This window comes from Artibeus jamaicensis, unplaced genomic scaffold (genome assembly GCF_021234435.1).
Source record: "Artibeus jamaicensis isolate MK-2021 breed Jamaican fruit bat unplaced genomic scaffold, CSHL_Jam_final contig_700, whole genome shotgun sequence".
Classification (NCBI taxonomy): domain Eukaryota; kingdom Metazoa; phylum Chordata; class Mammalia; order Chiroptera; family Phyllostomidae; genus Artibeus; species Artibeus jamaicensis.
The window spans coordinates 12,399,631-12,419,586 of NW_026521930.1; the positions used below are offsets into that span (position 1 = coordinate 12,399,631).

Here is a 19,956-nt window from a genome sequence, read left to right on the forward strand (position 1 = left end):
GTATCACTCTAAGTGAAATAAATCAGAGAAAGGCAGACCATATGATTTCACTTGCATATTAATTCTAAAAAAACAGAACAGAAACAACCTAGATACAGAGAACGAGCTGATGATCCCCGATGGGGACCTGGGGGTGGGTGGGAATAGTAATGTGTACAGGAAGAGTGTGTGAGCTTTGGCGCTGGCCCAAACTGGTTTTATACCCCAGTTCTGTTACTAATTAGTTGTGAAATCTTGGGCAAATCCTTTACAAGAAAATAAAACCCAATCCCAAGTGTCCACAAGAGAACTGCTCAAAAAATAAAGTAACACAGCCCTGGCCAGTAAGGCTCAGTTAGTTGGAGCATCATCCGGAAAACCGAAAGGTTGCAGGTTCAATCCCTGGTCAGGGCACATGTCTGGGTTGCAGATTTGATCACTGGTCAGGGGTGCAAATGGGAGGCAACCAATCAATGTTTCTCTTTCTCCCTCTCTCCCCTTTCCTCTTCTCTCCAAAACAAGAAATTTAAAAGGTCCTTGTGTGAGGATAAAAATAAGCAAACAAACACTGAAGGTCTCACAGCTGACACGCTGCATATAAACTGCTCCCTGCCCTCCGTCTGTGCCACTCAGCTTCTACCTCGGTCTGGGCCGCTTTCCTCGCAGAGTGGGTGAGGTCTGGAACTCCCCCCGCCTGCCACACACAGGCTACCACTGAGGTCACCTAAACCCAGGTGGTTCTCCGGAGGGTGGCCCTGGACCCTACATGTCCTAGCCAGCACAGTCATGCACGTCCTTGTTACGAGACTTGTCCATCTCAAATGAACTGTTAACATCCCCCATGACACCAAGAAAGGGGAAGGGCATGAGACAAGAAATAAGGAGAAGCTTTACCTCATTGCTCTCCAAAGAGGCCTCGCTGCTGACTCCTGGGGCTCTTGCCAGGCCCTCGCTGCTGCTGCTGCTCCGCACAGCCCCGAGGTGAGCACAAAAGGCCTGCTCTTCTGACAACGGTGAAGACAAGGACAGCTGACTAGAGGTCTCACTCACAGTGCCTCCCCAGAGCCTGAGCTGTTTCATCAACTCCTTAGATGGTTTACTGTGTCCTGTTTCATGCTGACTGCCTGGCCTGCACCCTCCCCTCTGCACACACAGGCAGGGGATTTTGTCTGTTCTGTTCATCGGTAAATTCAAGCATTTAGAACAATGCTTGGCACACAGGGCACTCAGTGAACAGCTGCTGAAGGAATGATACATGGACTCTAACAAAGACATTACATTACCCTGAGGGCTCACCAATCAAGAAGATAAACCTCCCCTAGATCCTGCGTGGAGATGCTGGAAGCTTCTTCCCTCCTGTGCCCATGCCAGATTCTTTGACTTCTCAAAAGAGCCAGAGCCTTCTACATCTTTCACTCTCTTATTCTCTACTGGATAGATGCATCGCAGCACCCAAGCCCCAGCAGGATGGGTGGGGGCAGGGACACAGGAATCCTAAACCCAACAAAGCCTCCAGCCTGGCGGTGTGGGGTGGAGTGGGGTGGGGTGGCACACATACCCCGGCTGCTGCTGCTGCTGCTCTCCACATCCCGATCGTTGATGGGGGAGGTGACATCCCTGTAGCAGAGACCTTCCCCTACCAGGAGGTTCTCATCACTGCTGTTAAAGGTGACATAGCCCTGTGGAGGCACCTGCTCTGTGAAAAGAATGGGGCCCATAAACCCACAAGAATACAAAGGGAAGATAAGCCCTGATCAGTACAGCTCAGTTGGTTGGATGTCATCCCATAAAGTGAAAGGTCACTGGTTCGACCCCTGGCAGGGGCACATGCCTGGGTTATGGGCAGATCCCTGGTCAGGCGTGTGAGAGAGGCAACCTATTGATGTTTCTCTCCCTCTCTGTTTCCCTCCCTTTCCCTCTTCCCCTCTCTCTGAGAATAAATAAATAAAATATTTATTTAAAAAAAGGGACGACAAATTCCTCCTTCCAAATGTGACCACATCCTCGGAGGAACCTTGGTGTGAAGAAAGACCCAGGATTTAGGCAGGCCAGGAGGAAGTCCGTCTTCCTGGCCGTCACCTCATCCACTCACCACAGTAACCTGCACATACTGTTACATGTAGTTTGCAGGTGAGGAGACAGGCTCTGAGGGGTGAAGAGACCAATCTTGTGTCCCACAGCAAGTGCACGGTGGAGTCAAAGCACTGGTCAAGCCTGGTGCCCTCTCCCACACCACGCTCTTTTCCAAATGCAAAGAGTAGCCCTGGCTGGTGTGGCTCAGTGGATTGAGTGCTGGCCTGTGAACCAAAGGGTTGCTGGTTCAATTCCCAGTCAGGGCACATGCCTGGGTTGTGGGCTGGGTCCCCAGTTGGGGGTGCATGAGAGGCAACCACATATTGATGTTTCTTTCTCTTTCTCCCTCCCTTCCCCTCTCACAATAAATAAATAAATAAATAAATAAATAAATAAATAAATAGATAGATAGAAATCTTTAAAAAAAAAAAAAAAAGGAGTAGAAAATGGTAAGCTGTGTTTTCGATCTCCTGAGCTCCAGAAAAACTACACTAATACTAGGTGTCCCTTTTAGCTAGAAGTATCTAATCTCACAAACCAGCCTTTCCGGTCCCTGTGACTTTGAGGGTTTCCTCTTCAGGTCAGTCAACTCCATGTGAAAGGAGATCTGGCTGAGCAGGAAGGCTGGAGGCCCTGGGCTAAAAATTAACTATAATAATACCAGATTACACAACCTTTGAAAGTATCTGCCTGCAAGAAAACGAGAAAATACAGAACACAAACCAAAGAGAGTTCCATTCCAATTCCCCTGCCCCTTCCTTACAGAAAGTACATTTATTTGCATAAAACAGACTGGCTGATGGAGCCATGACTAACTTATTTTCTTCCTTATAGTTTTCCGTAGTTATTCAGGCTTTTTACAACCTGCATATTTACCATTCATAAATGTTTTTTGCAATTGTTGGCGAAGAACATGTAGACCTGTAGAAAATTTAAATATCACAGGTATAAGAGAAAACAAAATTCTCCTGAAATGCCACAACCAAGAGTCAACTATATCATTATTTTAGTAAATATTCTTCCAGTCTTCTCTGTGGGTACATAAAAAAAATGTGTACAAATGAGCTATGGCCATGGATTATTTGGTAAATTGAAAGAATTCCATTAAAAAAAAAGATTTGTTGGATGGCTACACAGATTAACCGCACTCTGTCTCCAGGGTAAATCCTATGTCCCAACCATATCTCAGGGTGGGACAGGTAGAATGGATTCCTCAGGAAAGAAAAAAATAGCCTGCCACTCAAAACTAAGACAACTCAGCCAAACATCCCAGAGCCCTGTGCTTATAAGCACATTAGAACAGGAAGGATATGATCCACACCCTCACCCTACAGCAGGAGCTTGACAACTGCTATTCGAGGGCTGGATTCCCCAGTGGCTCAGTCAGCCCACCCCACCAAGGACATCAGAAGTTGGGCCTCAGATTCCCAACCCAGGATTCCTTCCAAGGTTCTTAGAAGGAAATCAAGTTACTGACACTCTTGACTGAAATATGATCTCCTCTGACTAAGGAAAGTTGGTTTCTTCCAAACCCAGGCTTCAGAGGAATGTTTGTTCATGAAAGGGGCCTATCTACCCAGCCCGCTAGACCAGCACCTTGGCCTGGCCACTGCTGGGTGACAGACATTAAAGGACGATGTAACCTGTGTGCAAGTCTTATCACTTGGTCAGTTCAGAGCAAGAGCGTGAGCATAAAACCCAACCTGTGCCCTGCCCAGGTGGCTCAGTTGGCTGGAGCATCATCCCATACACCAGAAGGTAGCGGGTTCAATTCCTAGTCAGGGCACATGCCTAAGTTGTGGGTTTGATCCCTGGTTGGGGCGAGTACAGGAGGCAACCAATCAATAGGAGGTAACCAATCAATCAGTTTCCCTCTCACATCGATATTTCCCTCCTCCCCTGCCCTTCCTCTCTCTCTCTCTAAAGTCAATAAACACAGCCTCTGGTGAAGATAAATAAAAAAAGGACGACTTGCCCCAAGGACTACTGGTGCCTCCCTCACTCCCCAAGAACACTATACTCAACATTCAGGAGCTGACAATTTGAGAATAAACTCAGAAGATCTGGAAACTTGGGGCCTAAGATCCTAGCCCACCAAGAGCACCATGCCACAGTTCTCAGAGGGATCTGAGCATCAAACTCATCCTCTGGAGAAAAGAGCAAGAGCGCAGTCATTCCTAGGCCTGGCCCAGAGGCATATCCATCTCAAGCTGAAAAATGTGGTAAGTATCATGCTCAGGTGCTATGGCCAGAGACAGGAAGTAGGGTTCAAAGGTCACACTGTTCCTGCACTAGCTAACTCACTGTGTGATGAATGAAATCTGAGCCTAGCTACATCTCTGCTGCTCTTAATTTATAATTTTAACCAATGAAAAGACTAATCAAAGGATGAACACAAATCCAAGATCCAGCCACACCTAATGTATTTCCATCACTGTCATCAAATTTGAGTCTTTGAGCTGCTGCTCTTACCCAGCGACCCGCATTTCAGGAGCCTGAGTTATTCTTCTCATCCAGACAGAATCCTTGAAAGCACTATCAAAAAGCATCAGGGAATGTGGAATGCTCACCATAGCAAGAAGGCTGGGTCTTGCCCCCAAGTCCAATAGCTGTGATCCTGGCCAAGGCCCGAGGCCCCTCATGGATGCTGAGGCCCTTCTTCCGACAGGGCCTCTGTCTCTGAGGAACAGGGCAGGATTCATCTGAAGAGCTCAGATCTTCATATTTTTCTGTGGGTCAAACACAAAAATGTAGACAATCCGTCCAGTGATAAACCAGTTTACTAACCCTCATAGTAAACTGGAAGAAAAATCATTCATAATTGGTTTTCTTAAATTAAGAACAAAACTATGTTTCCTAAAACGTCATTTGTAAGAAATGCCATAATAGGATTTCCAGTCGAAATGGTAGAGTAGAATATTGAATGTCAACTATAATTGAAAAAAAATTTTTAAAAAATTTTTAAATAGAACTTTTAAAAAAGATGCCATAATGGGCCAGTCCACTGCTCAGATGGGCTATGGCACAGGTGGCAAACACAAGGCCTGTGGCCACATCCTCCAGCCCCCGCCTTGTTTTATCCGGCCCAGCCCTTTGTTTCTACCTGGTGGCAGTGCCGAGCTCCTTGCCCCTAGTTAAGGGGTAGTTACATCTGCACAGTCCTAAAACTACATTCGGCCCTTTGAAGGCAACTGTGAGGCTATTGTGGTCCCTGGGGAAAATGAGTTTGACACCCCTGGGCTATGGGTACATCTAGGGGAACAGCAAATCTCTTAAGTATGAGCTAACTGAAAAATTCTGTCACAATGGGGGAATCTAAATTCTTCTTTTTAAAAAGAGTTTATTTACTTATTTTTAGAGAGGGGAAGGGAGGGAGAAAGAGAGAGGGAGAGAAACATCAATGTGTGGTTGCCCTCACATGGCCCCCACTGAGGACCTGGCCCACAACCCGGGCATGAGCCCTGACAGGGTATTGAACTGGTGACCCTTTGGGTTTGCAGCCTGCGTTCAATCCACTGAGCTACACCAGCCAAGGCTACTTCTTCTTCTTCTTTTTTTTTTTAGGAATTAATTTATTTTTTATAGAGAGGGGAAGAGAGGAAGAAAGTGAGAGAGACACTTCAATGTGCTGTTGCTTCTCAAGCGCCTCCTGCTGGGGACCAGGCCCCCAACCCAGGCATGTGCCCTGAGTGGGAATTGGACCTGTGACCCTTTGGTTCACAGGCCAGCACTCAATCCACTGAGCCACAAAAGCCAGGGTTAAATTCTTATTTCTTATTCTCCTAATTTTCTGGGTTTGAAGAATTTTTTAATAACAAGTATGTACTATGTTTACAATTACAAATAAATTTTGTTCTGACTTTCATCACATATGGCAGCATCACCATGACTTAGTGTGTTCATACTCTCGACCTGAACAACTTCCTGGGAAACGAGTACCACACGAGACCTCAGTGCAATGTTTAGGAAGCACCTCAAATCACCACCCATCTGAGCTTAAATGCTCAGCATGCCCCACAACCATTACTGTTTTACCGCTTTTCACAGTTTCCTATATTTTGTCATACCCTGAAGGCAAAATTCATGGATACATTTGTATCAGGCTCTCTCACCTGACACAATCCCATTTTGGAGTTGGTAAAGTGGGGCAGACACATGGAAAAGTACCCCCTTACCACTGCACACCACAGGAGCTAGTGTTTATTACAAAACAGTCCTGGGGCCAGAAAGAGAGCTGAGCAAAACCAGACCCTGGAAAGGGAGCAGGCTCACTCACATGTGAATTGAGAGCTCAACTCTTAGCAACTGCCCAGCAGGTCAGGCAGTTACTGACGCAGGTTCCAAATGCGGGCCGGTGACCTGAGTGGACCACCACTCCCTCCTTTCCCTATTCGACTCACTCCCATCTGCTCCAGGATCTACGTCACCAGGAGGAGACCAGGGTTCTGTTCAAGCAGAAGACGTAGTCAATAAAAAGTAAAGGGACAAGGGAGAGGGGACCAAGGAAAAGGCAGCACTCCATGAATCTGAACTTTCTAACATGTTCTCTCAAGTATGCACCAAGCAGCAGGAATGCAGAGAGAATCTCACAAATCCCACACCTTCGACCCGACCTAGACCACAGAGAGCACCGCCAACTTCAAAGATCCCGCCCCTGTGAGGAGCAGACAAATGTCCCTCTCCAGCAAAGAAATATCCAACTCGCTCACTTCTATTTTCTGTGGGGAACAAAGCAGGTCTAGGATAAATCACTCAAAGGACAGATGAGGGAAAGAAGTGCCAATGTCATTCCCAAAAAGATGAAGTCCACTCTATGGGCAAAAATACTGTAAAAAATCCTGGTGGAGCAGAGCACTATCACGAGGAAGTGACTTAGGAATGCACGTGGCATGGAGGGGACAGTCAGAGGCGCAGCAGGCCTTCTGGGGAGAGACGCCTTCTGGAAATGGGTGGTAAAGGGAAAAAGCAGGCAGGGGGAGTTCAGGATCTAGCAAGACAAAATTTTATCAAGGGATACATAATGCTTGGCTAACTACATCCCACTCCAAAAAAAAAAAAGAAAAAGAAAAAGAAAGGCCACCTAGTAAAGAGGCTGTCCCTGGACACTGGGGAGGAGGGAGCTCCTGGACTGCGATTCACACACTAGCCAGACCACCAAGCCCTGCCTGTGAAATGCAGGAGCACCAGTGATCTTCGCCTACACACAGTCACTACTGGGGGCACATAGAAATGGGAATCAAACGCTCAGCAAGTGAAAACATTCCCTTTCTCCAAAACTCAACCAATGAGGAAGCGGGAGAAACCGTGACAAAACACTGAACTCCGAATCCTTCAACAGCATCTGAGGACAGGAGAAAGCACCCTGAATCAGAAATCCAAAACTGAGGGCAAAAAGACACAGTCACATACAAGGGTGAGAAAACCGACTGAACTTAGGGGAAAAACAGAAAAAAGAGTCAAAATTAAAAAATGAAAACTATATTACCAAGTGCCCAGATATGAAATGGAAACAGATATGAAATGGAAACTGAACCGCAAGTGTTGAAGAAAATTACGAAAACCAGGAAAGAACGAGTTAGATAGATAAAGAAGTAACCGCTGAAATAACCATTGAAACAGAAGAAACTTTTAAAAGCAGGAGGAACAAAAACCTATTTTTAGGCCTCTATATGGATGAACTTGAAATCCAGGATGAAATGATTTTTTAGGAAAATACAGTTTACCAAAATTGACACCGGTGAAATCAGAAAGCTTAAGCATACCAATTTCTATAGAAGAAACAAAAAAAGCCATCGAGGAACCACCCCCGAAAAAGGACCAGGCCCAGATGGTTCAGCAGGAGAATCCTACCACATCTTCAAAGGCCATGGGGCTCCAATGCTGCAAAAATTGTTCTAGAGCACAAAAAAGGAAGAAAAGCTTCCAGATTCTTTTTATGAAGCAACTATAATATTGATAACTATGCCTGACAAAGACAGAACAGAAGAAAATCACAGACCAATATTAATTACAAATGAATGGCTATATAAAACACTAAATAAAACATTAGCAAACAATCAAACACCACATTAGGAAAGTAATACACCAAATGACATTTACGCACCAAGTGAGAAGGTAAAGTTGGTTGTTATTAGAAAATTCATTAATATGTGTTAATAGATCTAAAGAGAAAATTCACTAATATGTGTTAATAGATCTAAAGAGAAAATTCACAAACATTTCCATAGATGTTGAAAAAGGCTTTGATAAAAGTCAACATTTATTACTGTAGAAAACACTCAAGAATATAGGAAATTACACTTTCTTATTCTTTCTCATTGATTTTAGAGAGAGAGGAAGGGAGAGAAAGAGAGAAAATCATTAATTTGCTGTACCACCCATTGATGCATTCATTGGTTGATTCTTGTCTGTGCCCTAACTCAGCATCGAACCCGTAATTGGGATGATGCTCTAACCAACTGAGCTGCCCAGCCAAGGCAACAGATACTTTGTTAACATCATAAAATATATGTGCACCTCACTCTTAAGTCAGTATCTTACTTAATGTGGCATTTCCACTCAGGTCAGGACCCAGTGAATGTCCACTGTCTCCACTATATTCAACACTGTACTAGAAGTATTAGTCAATGAAACTAAAAATCAGAAAGAAGTTGTAAATCTAACTCTATTTGCAGATTATATGGGAGTATACCTGGAAAACCCCAGAGAATCAATAAATAAAACTAACTCAAACAATGAAAAGAACTCAGTCAGGCAGCAGAATATAAAATTGGTATACATGCCCTGACTGGTGTGGCTCTACTGGTTGGGTATCGTCCTGCAAAGCAAAAAGTCGCAGGTTCATTTCCCAGTCAGGGCACATGCCTGGGTGGCAGGTTTGGTCCTGATCAGAGTGCATATGAGAGGCAACCAATTGATGTTTCTCTCCTTCTCTTTCTCCCTCCATGCCCCTCTAAAAAATAAATTTAAAAAGTATTTAAAAAATTGGTATATAGACATCAATAGCTTTCACATTCACAGACAAGCAGTTAGAGGACATGATGGTAATGAAACCCCATTTATAACAGCAACAAAGAAAATCAAACACTTAGAAATACACTTAGGTTATGCAAAATGAAGATCAGAAAAAAATTTCAAACTCTCCTGTAAGACACAAAAATGCAGAACAAAAGCACACTCCTTTTGTTAGCTGGAATGACTCGACAACATAAAGGGGTAGTTAGTTTATAAATCTGCCACAGTCTCAACATCAACACACTGTTTTTAAGGAACTAAAGTTGATGTTCAAGTTCACACACAAAAAGCTGTCACTAGGAAAACACTGAAAAAGCAGAGCTACAAGGGAGACCAGCCGTATTAGATTGTAAAACATATTACAAAAAGCCTCTATAATTAAAGCAGTGTGGCTCTGGTGTGTGAATAGACAGACCAAGAACAGAATAAACAGTCCTCAGCACAAATAGAAATTTTGTGTGACAAAGACAGCTTCTCAGATCACTAGGTCAAAGCTAGACTTTTAAATAAATATGCTAGGACAACTGGAGAGCCATTTGGGAAAAAAAACAAAAAAAACTACCTATACCATACATGAAAATAAAGTGTAAATGGGTCAGAGATCTCAATGAAGAAAATTAAACCATGCCAGTACTATAAGGAAACATGGGTGAATTCTTATTTTTTTAATTTAAAAAATTGTTTTAATCCTCACCCGAGAATATGTCTTTTTTTAATTGATTTTAGAGAGAGAAAGAGACATCAATCAGTTGCCCGACCAGGGATCGAACCCACAACCTAGGTATGTCCCCTGACCAGGAATCAAACCCATAACCTTTTGGTGTATGGAATAACTCTCCAACCAACAGAGCCACCCAGCCAGGCCAATAGGTGAATTCTTATACAACCTGAGCACAGGGAAAGATTTTTTGTGACCCTAAATCCAAAGGAAATAAAAAAGATTGATGAATTTACTATATAAAATTAAAACATTCTGCATGGCAACAAATACCATAAAAGTCAAGAAACAAACACCAGAAGCTAACAAAACAAAACAAACCCAGAAGCCAGCCCCTTTATGAGGCTGTGCTCCTATCCCTGGGTGGGCACCACATACCCACATCTGGTGTACCCAAATTCAGCCTGGCAGGCGCCAGTCTACAGACTAACTAACTTGTCCTCTCCCATTAGACAAGCAGGCCTCAACCTTGACTGCATAATGGAATCGCGAGGAGAGATACAGGTTTGGCAAGACTGCAGGAGCCAAATCAATCAAAGCAGGTGAGAACAAGGGGCGGGATTCCAGCAGAGGGTGAAGCCACAGATGGGTACCTGGGCTCCGATAGAGGCTCTTGGGCAAAGAAAGTGAGTGAGCATCTATCAGCCCCACTATCTTCATGTGTCCATACTGCTTGGCCAGCATTCGGGCTGTGGCTCCACTGTGGTCTCTCGTGTCCACTTTGACTCCCTGTGAAAGTTAGTAAAAGAACAAGAATTAAGGATCTCTCCTGAGAAGCACCCTCACTTCTGGGGCTATGGACCCAGGACAAGAGGTACAATGGCTTATCACCACCTTGGAAAGGTCTATACCCAAGATCCTCGAAAACGTCACAACTTTGAGAGAAAAGGCAAAGGTCTGTGTGGTCTCTCATTGTCAATGCTAAAACTGGGGGTATGGGGAGGTGCTTATTGGATCATCATACATGGCAGTAATCCAGCCATCTCATAGCTGAGGCAGCTCTCCAAGTTCACTGCTTTGGCTTTCAGCTGCTCTGGGAAGGCAGATACTTAAAGGAAAGAGGCAGTCAGGTGCTGCTCCAGGTGAGAAGGATGACTCAGGCTGCTGTGCACTGAGAAACTGCCTACACCCTTGGCACCCAGTCGTGCACCCACCTTGCTTCATTCTCTTCACACAGAAAACTGAAACAACAGATTTCCTAGAGAAGCAGTCTTTAAAAAACATAATCAGGATAAGAGTGCCGCCATTCTGAAACAGAATTTGGTAACTTTTATCCTAAGCCCTAAAAAGTACTTATAGTCTTCAGTACAGTAATTCCACTTCTGCAACTTCGTCCTAAGGAAAAAAAAACCCAAATACAGAGAAAGGTTTTATGCACAAAGATGTTTATTTAGCACAACATATTCGCAATAATGAAGACCTGGCAATAACTTAAACGTTCGGGGTGGAGAGTCCACTATGTTACTGTCAAAAGGCACAAATTGTCAATTATAACATAAATAAATGCTAGGGACGTAAACTATAGTTAACACTACTGTATGATGTACAAGAGTTGTTAAGAGAGTATATCCTAAGAATCCCCATCACAAGGAAAACAAAATACATACAGGGTTGGGCAAAAGTAGTTTTACAGTTGTATGTGTAGGAGAACATTCTGCATGGCGTGGGCCCAGCTCCCACTTGGAGATGCATAGGACCCACATCCACAGATAGGTTCTCCCGTGGGGAATCAGGCCTGCATTGTACCTAGACTGCTATGAGACTTGCTAAAACTCCCTCACCCTGAATTGAGGCCACAAGTGCTTACTGTAACTTCCCAAAGTCTGTGCTAAGGCTTCCAAGGAAGAGTAATCAGTTCAACCACTTTTCCCTTTGCATTTGCAAATATTCTTCTGTGATGTGATTAGCAGCATTCTCTCCTCTGTTTTCTGTAAAAGGTAACCACCTAAAGTGGACTTGTACATAGTAAATGAGGACCATCATGTAATGTGCCCAGAAAAGCAACAAAAGCCTGTCAAAGGCAAGGGGTGAGGCTTTTCGCCTCTTGAGAGAGAAGCTGCGCCATCCCTTTTTCTCCACAGGACTCGGGAGTCGGTGTGAATTTGTCATGTCTCATCCACAATGTTGTGGACCCCACGAGCCGGGGTCCACATCAAGTATGAAAAACAGTTTGTCCTTATATTACTGTTCATTAATTATTGTATTATTTATACAACTAAACCTACTTTTGTCCTACCCTATATATATATTATCTATATGAAATGATAGATAGTAACTAAATTTATTGTTGTAATCATTTCATGATACACATAAGTCAAATCAACTCACACAGTGATATATGTCAATTATCTCAGTAAAACTGGTGGGAAAAAAGATAATTTCTAGTTTGAGTTTGATAGAAGAAATCCAAAGGTTTCACCCATAACAAACAATACCATCTTTACTGTAGGGTTTTAACTAATATCTGTTTTTAAGCCTGAAAGATTTTAACTTCAGGCTGTACTAAAGCAACACTATTCCCTAGCAAGAAATGAGGAAGAAAAGAGAACCAAGAACAAGAAGGTCCATGAGGTAAGGAAAAGAATATTAAATTTCTATTTACCCTTTAAATGTTTTTTCTTCCTATTTTATAATGTATATAATATATTACTAGAAAATTACATGATCAAAATTCACAGGGATCAGTTTAGAGACCAGGACCAGTGTGACAGTGGGTGCACCTATCAGGTTGAGGGTCACTGGATCGACATTCAGCTGCCCACTGAGAGAGGCCCAAACACACCCCGATCATTCTGCCCAGAGTGAGCTGGTGGAGCCTGGGCCCACTGGGAGGAAGGGACACGGAGTGCCAGGGAAGCAACCAGAGCCCTTTCCTTCCCTGGTGAAGAGCACAGGGTGCCTTGCCTCAGCCATTTGTCCATCTTCAAGAATGAAGCCTGGCTACTGAAGGGCAGGTCAAGAGACCCGGTGGGTCAATCCCTCTGGCTGACCTTGACCTAGCAGGAGGAGATCTGCAAGGAATAAGGAGTGGCCACACAGGGCAAGCTGGACAGCCTCCCCAGCAGTGGAACAATCTGGCCCATCAGCCACAAGCTCCAGGCTGTGTGCACCAGCCCCTTCAGCCAGAAAGCAATAGCTTGAAATTGACCAATTCAATTACTGATTCAATTACTGATTAGGGGTCTGGCAGAAAAACCGTTAATTTCCTGAGTTTGATAAATGTATGTGCTTATGAAAAAATTTATTTTTAGGAAATACATATGAAAGTATTTAGAGGGGAAAGGGCATATGTCAGCACTTATTTTCAAATGATTTTTAAAAGACTACGCATATAAATATACAGAGACATAAACTGTTAACACCAAGGAGCTAGCAAAAGTATGCAAAGTCTTTGCACTACTTTGTGACGCTTCTTTAAGTCTGAAATTATGTTACAGTTTAATTTTTTAATTTTCCAAAAGAAATCCAACACAATCTGTTTCCTTCGATATAAGTTGCCCACACACAATCTCAGGCCCAGCTGAATAATAAAGGAACCCAGAGCACCAAACGGGGGTGTAATGTGCATGGCAGATACAAGATCTAACGTCTCTGACTCACCAATATGTTTTCCACTTAAAGTACTACATAAATCACTGTCTCTTACAATTTCCAGTTCTACCTTATTTAAAATCAGGTAAATAAATACATAAATAAATAAATAAAAAACAAATCAGTCTCTGGCCCTGACAGGTGTAGCTCAGTTGGCTGGGCCTCATCTGGGGGGTCAGGGGCGTGCAAGAGGCAACCGATTGATGTTCCTCTCACATATCAATGTTTCTCTCCCTTTCTTTTTCCCTCTTCCCCCCCCCTAAAGATAAATAAATACAATCTTTTTTAGAAAATCTGACTCTAAACTCAGAAGTAGAGGTTATGCTTCTTGCAGTTCTGGGCTCCTACTCATCTGTTCTTTTTTATTTGTCTTAGTTTTTTTGTTTGTATTTATTACTTTTTCTGCCCATCTATTTTTGGCCCTAGACTATGTCTTAAGGATCCTAGTCCATGTGAGTAGACTTACCTTCAAAGAATAATTATCTGTAGAAAAGGGAGCCCAAATAGCCAATAGTATATGAAAAGATGCCCAACCTCACCAGAAATCTAGAACAGTAAAAACTGATAGGAGACAGCTCATCTGATACCATGCAGCAAGTGTTACTGAGGGTGTGGGAGACAAGAACTATAAAATACTATCAGAAAAGTGTGAACTGGCACAACTATGGAAGAAAGCAAATTAACACTCTCTAGTGCAGATGCACCCACGCTACCCACCAAAGTTCTACTCTGAAGACTATATCCTGACCTTCTACAGAAATCCCTTCATATGTGCTTAAGACAGGTAGAAAGTGTGAGTAGAAAGTGCAGCACTGTTAGAAATAGCAAAGTGAATATGACTTAAATGTCCATTAAAAAAGGATAAATATATTCATATATTCAGTAAGCACGGAGCTGCTAAAGTGAGTGAATGACATCTACATTTACCAACACTGTTGAATGACACATACAGTCTGGTACATTATTTATACAAACCTTTAAAATACATAAAACAAGTCTATGCACTGCTTAAGGACACACAGTATGTGATGAAAACACCAAAATCAGAGGTAGGAGAGATACAGCCCAGCATCTGGATAGTGGTGACCTCTGGATCATATGGATTAGCTGTATTAGCTTCTATGTTTTTTAATATGTTTAGAGTACTTCAAAATGTAAGATTCATAATTCTTCTTCGGAGGGTGTCAGTACAACTTGCTCTTCAAATGGCAATTTGGCGACATCCATATTAAGACTGTAGTTTCACTTCACCCTTTTACCTTTAGTACTGAACTGGACAGAGGGGTCGTGAAGGTGTGCAGAGACGTATGTACACACATCTTCTCCACGGCACTGTGCAAACAGTGAATGGTTGGCAACAGTCCAATTCTGTCTGTAGACCACTTGACAGAAACTCTAATTCAGTCCTACAAGGGAGTACTATGCCCCTCACACACACACAAGAAACAAGAACTTTATATGCTGATATAAAACAATCTCCAGGACAGACAGTTAAGTTAAAAAAAAAAGCAACTTGGGGAGCAGCCCTAGGAGAGTGACCAAGAGACTGAGGCAAAGGCCAGAGGCAGGCTCACTATATACCATATTTTTCAGACTATAAGACACACACCCCAATTTGGGAGGAAGTAGGGGTGCATCTTATAGTCCGAATGTAGCTTACCTGGCTCACTGTGGGGGGGAGGAGCAGCGCTATGTTATTTATGTTATTACATATTTTACGACATTTTTTGCTTCCAAATTTTTTCCCTATTTTCCTCCTCTAAAACCTAGGTGCGTTTTATGGTCCAGTGTGTCTTATAGTCCTAAAAATATGGAACCTTCTTTCTCATCTGTATTTTTACCATGTAAATGTATTGTCCCAAAATTCTTTTTTAAAAAGAGATATGTTAACATTTTATTATTCTAAAGTTCCTACCAATAAGTAACAAAAAAAACCCTATTTAATAGAAAGGTGTCCCAAAACATAGAGACAATTCATCAAAGAATTACAAATGGACAATATATTCTAAAATGTTCAATCTCATTAGTAAGTACAAACCACAACTAGATGCCACTTTTCTCCCAGCAGATTGGAAGAAACTTAAGATGGGTAATCTTTCATCTTCAAGGCTGGTAATGACATGAGAAAGTGGGCACCTGTGTATACTACTGGTGGGAAGGACAACAGAACAACTTTTTATTGAGAATTTGTTGGGACTTTAAATATAAACTAAATATTTCCCTTCCTGGATTTTTAAAAACAACTTTATTAAAATATAATCACATACTACGCAATTCACCCACTTACAGTGTACAATTCGACAATGTGCAACCATTGCCACAATCAATTTCAGGACATTTTCATCCCCCTAAATAGAAATCCTGTACCCCTTCCTTATCGCCCTCTCTCCCATCTTCCCACCCTCTCCAGCCTGAGGCAACCACTAATCTATTTCTATATCTGTAGATTTGCTTATCCTGGACATTTCATATAGAAGGAATCATACAATATGTGGTCCTTTGCATCTGACTTTAACTTAGCATAACATTTTCAATGTTATCCCTGCAGTATCCTTTTTATGCCTGATTAATATAATTCATTTATCCATTTTTTGGTTCGTGGGCATTATCAGTAACATTGCGATGGACACTGGTGTAAAAGTTTTACATAGACATGTTTTCAATTCTCTTGGGAGTGGAACTGCTGGGTCACACAGTAACTCTATGTTTCAATGTTTGAGTAGCAGCTAGACTATTTTCCAAAGAGGCTACATCATTTACATTCCCATCAACAGTGTACGAGTTTTCCAATTTCTCCACATCCTCACCAACCCTTGCTCTTTTTCATCTCTTTATTAGACATCCAAGTAGTTTTGATTTGCATTTCCCTGATGACTAATGATGTCAAGCATGTTTTCACGTGCTTATTGGCCATCTGCATAATTTCTTTGGCAAAATGTCTATTCGGATCCTTTGCCCATCTTTCTGTGTAAATTTAAAACGTGAGCACCAGCAATCCCTCTTGTACAAATACAGTACACGGAAATAACTGCATGCATGGTAAAGCTGTATATATAAAGATACTGCCTGGAGCACTGGTTATAACTGTAAGATGTTGGAAACCTACATTTCTACTAATAAGGAATTGTTATAAATTAACTATGGCAGAGTATGCATGGAATACTATAAAAGGATAAGATGTCTAAGTCATATTAAGTGGTTTTTTAAAGCTGCAGACCAAATATACAGAATCACCCCACTTTGTCCAAGACAAAAAGCACTACGTTTCCAGGTGTCTATAGATACACATTTCTAAGCAGAAACAAAAGTCCTGGAGTGTCTCTTTCTAAAACTAAGTAGGCATCTTGTGGAGGAGCAGGGAGTGGTTGAAAGGGGATGAAGATCTTTGCCTTCTTCCTCCATATAACTTTTTAAAGTAAAGTAATATACTTTCCATACTTTTCAAATGAGTCTTCTCAAAATTCTCAGAGAAGAAATAGGTGTCTGTTTTTACTCACCACCATACCCCTCATGCCTAAGTGTCACTTAACACTTGGCATCAATACATACTCAATGAAAATGTGTTGAATAACTAGATAAAGAGCAGATATTTCTGTGTAGTTTATACTTCAGTGACATGATTTGCCACTTGCTGTGACTAAATTATAAGCTAATAAAGAAGGTCACTTACGTGATTCAGAAAATACTGCACAATTATTTCATGGCCAGCCGCAGCTGCTTCCATCAAAGGAGTGAATCCATATATTGGTTCCCTGTAAGACAGAGTCCAATAATTAGCATGAGAAAAATTTTGCCAGGGAGATGCTTCCCTGATATAGACAAAACCCATGCACTTCGGGATGATGGGATGTAAAGTCACCCATCATCCCTAAGTGCAGAGGTCTCCCTCTTGCAAGAATTAATGGGGAGAGATAAGTTCTTACCAACACATCAGCCTTATGAACCCTTCTAGTTTCTAGCACAGCTGTAGTCTTTTGTCCTAAAGACACTATCTTCACTGCTTCTAAGCTGTTTGAACACAACACATGACATCAATCAGGGCTGTGGACAGTGCCAGCTGGATGCTGTGTTGAAAGTATTATCATCATCACATTCTTTAGATGATAACCCTTCCAGCTTATAAAACTCATGACTATTTCAAAACATTGCATCACCAAATAAGGCCAAAAGGAGAAAGGAATTAGCACCTAATGTATGTCGATTAACTACCATTCATTATGTTAGGCCCCTGGCTTATGAAAGAACATGTAATTCTTCTAACTCTATGACATAGGTATTGCTACCCTCAGTTTTCAGATAAAGAAACCAAGGCTCAGAGAGCTTGAAGTGCTGCATCCAGCGTCATGTGATGGATGTATAAAAAAGCCAGGATTATCCCTAGACCTCCTGCACCTGGGTGTGACTGTTTCTTCTGTCCGTTTGTCTGAATTCCTGATATAGATGGGGGCTACTCTGACTCTGGCCTACAGCTGCCTCTACAGCTGCCCTCCTTAGAGTTAGACACGACCATACCCACTCCTTTGGCCATTTAAGACTTGATAATCACCTCACGTTGGCATTTGCCCCACTGTCCAAAAGGAACTTCACCATCTGCTGATGTCCTGCACTGGTGCAGTGGAAGAGTGCGGTCCAGCCTTGAATGTCCTTCATTTCTAGCTCAGCACCTTGCTTCGAGAGAACACAGAATGCTCATTACAGCCTTGTCTCCTCTGCGTGGAATAGGCGCCCTCTGGGCAATCATGCTGAAAGAATCAAAGTGATTACACGCACAAGTACACCATGGCCTACAGTGGTTCACACCTCTGCCAGATTAGCCAGGAGCCCCTCAGATTTCTGCGCCTGAGGCCCCTCGTAGCTCACCTGGAGGAGAAAGTAGGCGATGCTCTCGTTGCCACAGCTGGAAGCCAGCATCAGTGGAGTCTGCCCTTCTGGGGTCGGCACATTCACACTCACCCCCGCCTCGAGCAGCAGGTGCACGATGGTATCGTGTCCAATGTAGGAGGCATACATCAGCGGGGTCCAGCCACCACCATTCTTCTTATTCAAATCTAACTCTCTCCTAAACAAACGCAAGATATGCTAGACACAACCAGCCATCTCACATGTGGGGTTTACCAGAGCCGGAGTTGAGACCAGGGGTGCTGCTGAACATCCTACAGTGCACAGAACAGCTCCTACCACAAAGAATGACCTGGCCCAGATTGTCAGTAATGCTAAGGTTAAAAAATCCTGACCTGGAGCCTGACTACCTTCCACCAACAGATCAGTGTGCTAGTCCAGTGCCGGTGGGAGAGGAGAGACAATGGAGTCCCACTGTAACTGATTTCTCCTTTGTCACCTCACCCTACAGAAACGTTCTTCGAGCCCTGGCTGGGTAGCTCAGATAGTTAGAGCACTGTCTCAATACACCAAGGCTGTGGGTTCAATCCAGAGTCATGCGCATACAAGAAATCAACCAATGAATGAATGCATAAATAAATGGAACAAATCTCTCTCTCCCCCCTGCCACCCTCTCTAAAATCAATTAAAAAAAATTCTTAGAAAATCCACAACAAAATAATCCCATCTTTCTACTTTTAATTAGAATTCTAGAAAACATTTCCCACAGGAAAAAAAAATGTGGGCTTCCCAACCCAGAGGTTGTGGTTAGGGTATGGAAATAACATCCACTTCCAGAAACATCCTGTGCAGTTCATGCCCCACTGCCTTTCCTCTTCCACAGTCCTTGCCTCCAGTGGAGCTAACAACTGCCAATCAATCCACACAGTTTGTGCCTCTCGTAGGTCTGCACATATTAAACCATACGATTCGCCAGCATCTTCTATTGACTCTGGGATGCCCACATAGCCACTCTGAAATGTTCTGATTCCAGGGATGCAGTAACAACTGCTGGCTGGGAGAGCCACATGAAGACCAATTTGTACTCACCACATGACCTTCACTTGATGGAGCACTCAATTCCACATGGAGAGGGAAGGACCTGACCCTTGGCAGAACATATCTGAGGCTCTTACACCTCCCATCAGCCCAATCTCCCATTCTGTTGCCTCCAACTCCTTGGGTTCTTGGTCTGTTTTACTGCGAGCAAGCCTTGGGCTCAGCCAGCATCACAATCCCAATCAAAACACCAACACTTCCCTCTTCTCCTCTGTGGGGCTGTTCTGAACTGTGCATTTTACTAGCACAACCTGAGTCTGAAAAGCCCAAGAATACTAAAAGAGCAGATTTATAACTGGGGTCATAGTGACCCTGTGATAGGATGTGCTGCCTGAGTACCCAGCTACACAACTGCAAGGCCACCTGGTGCGGGAGTACAAAGGGTTATCCCTCACCACAATGCACTTGTATTCGAGTGGTCAGGTTTTTATAAGCGATGGCTCTGACTTGGGAACTGGAGATCTGAGAGTTTAATGAGGCTCAGCTTAGGTACCTCAGGAACTGGAACAGGCATATGTCAGTATGGACATAGATCATTTTTCTGGGTTATTGATGAGAAATGGGAATGTGAGCACAAAGTGTGGTGGACATAAGGAGGCGGAAGCAAGGAGACAGATTCTTTTCCAAAAATTACAGTACACATC

At 43.0% G+C, this 19,956-nt stretch overlaps 1 protein-coding gene across 12 annotated transcripts in view; it reads right to left on the reverse strand.

The window, feature by feature from the left end:
* Window positions 1–19,956, reverse strand: part of ANKS3 (ankyrin repeat and sterile alpha motif domain containing 3) — a 33,168-nt gene that overhangs the window by 9,985 nt on the left and 3,227 nt on the right. For 7 of the 12 annotated variants that reach the window (XM_037137972.2, XM_053671720.1, XM_037137975.2 and 4 more), the window contains 7 exons: window positions 18,236–18,434; window positions 17,922–18,043; window positions 17,046–17,127; window positions 10,378–10,513; window positions 4,623–4,781; window positions 1,538–1,675; window positions 874–983 (listed from right to left, as the gene is read on the reverse strand). In XM_037137972.2, coding sequence (XP_036993867.2) covers window positions 874–983; window positions 1,538–1,675; window positions 4,623–4,781; window positions 10,378–10,513; window positions 17,046–17,127; window positions 17,922–18,043; window positions 18,236–18,434 — 946 coding nt within the window. Of the gene's footprint in view, window positions 1–873; window positions 984–1,537; window positions 1,676–4,622; window positions 4,782–10,377; window positions 10,514–17,045; window positions 17,128–17,921; window positions 18,044–18,235; window positions 18,435–19,956 lie in introns of those variants that run through there. The other 5 variants (XM_053671718.1, XM_053671724.1, XM_053671719.1 and 2 more) reach the window with 5 other exon arrangements.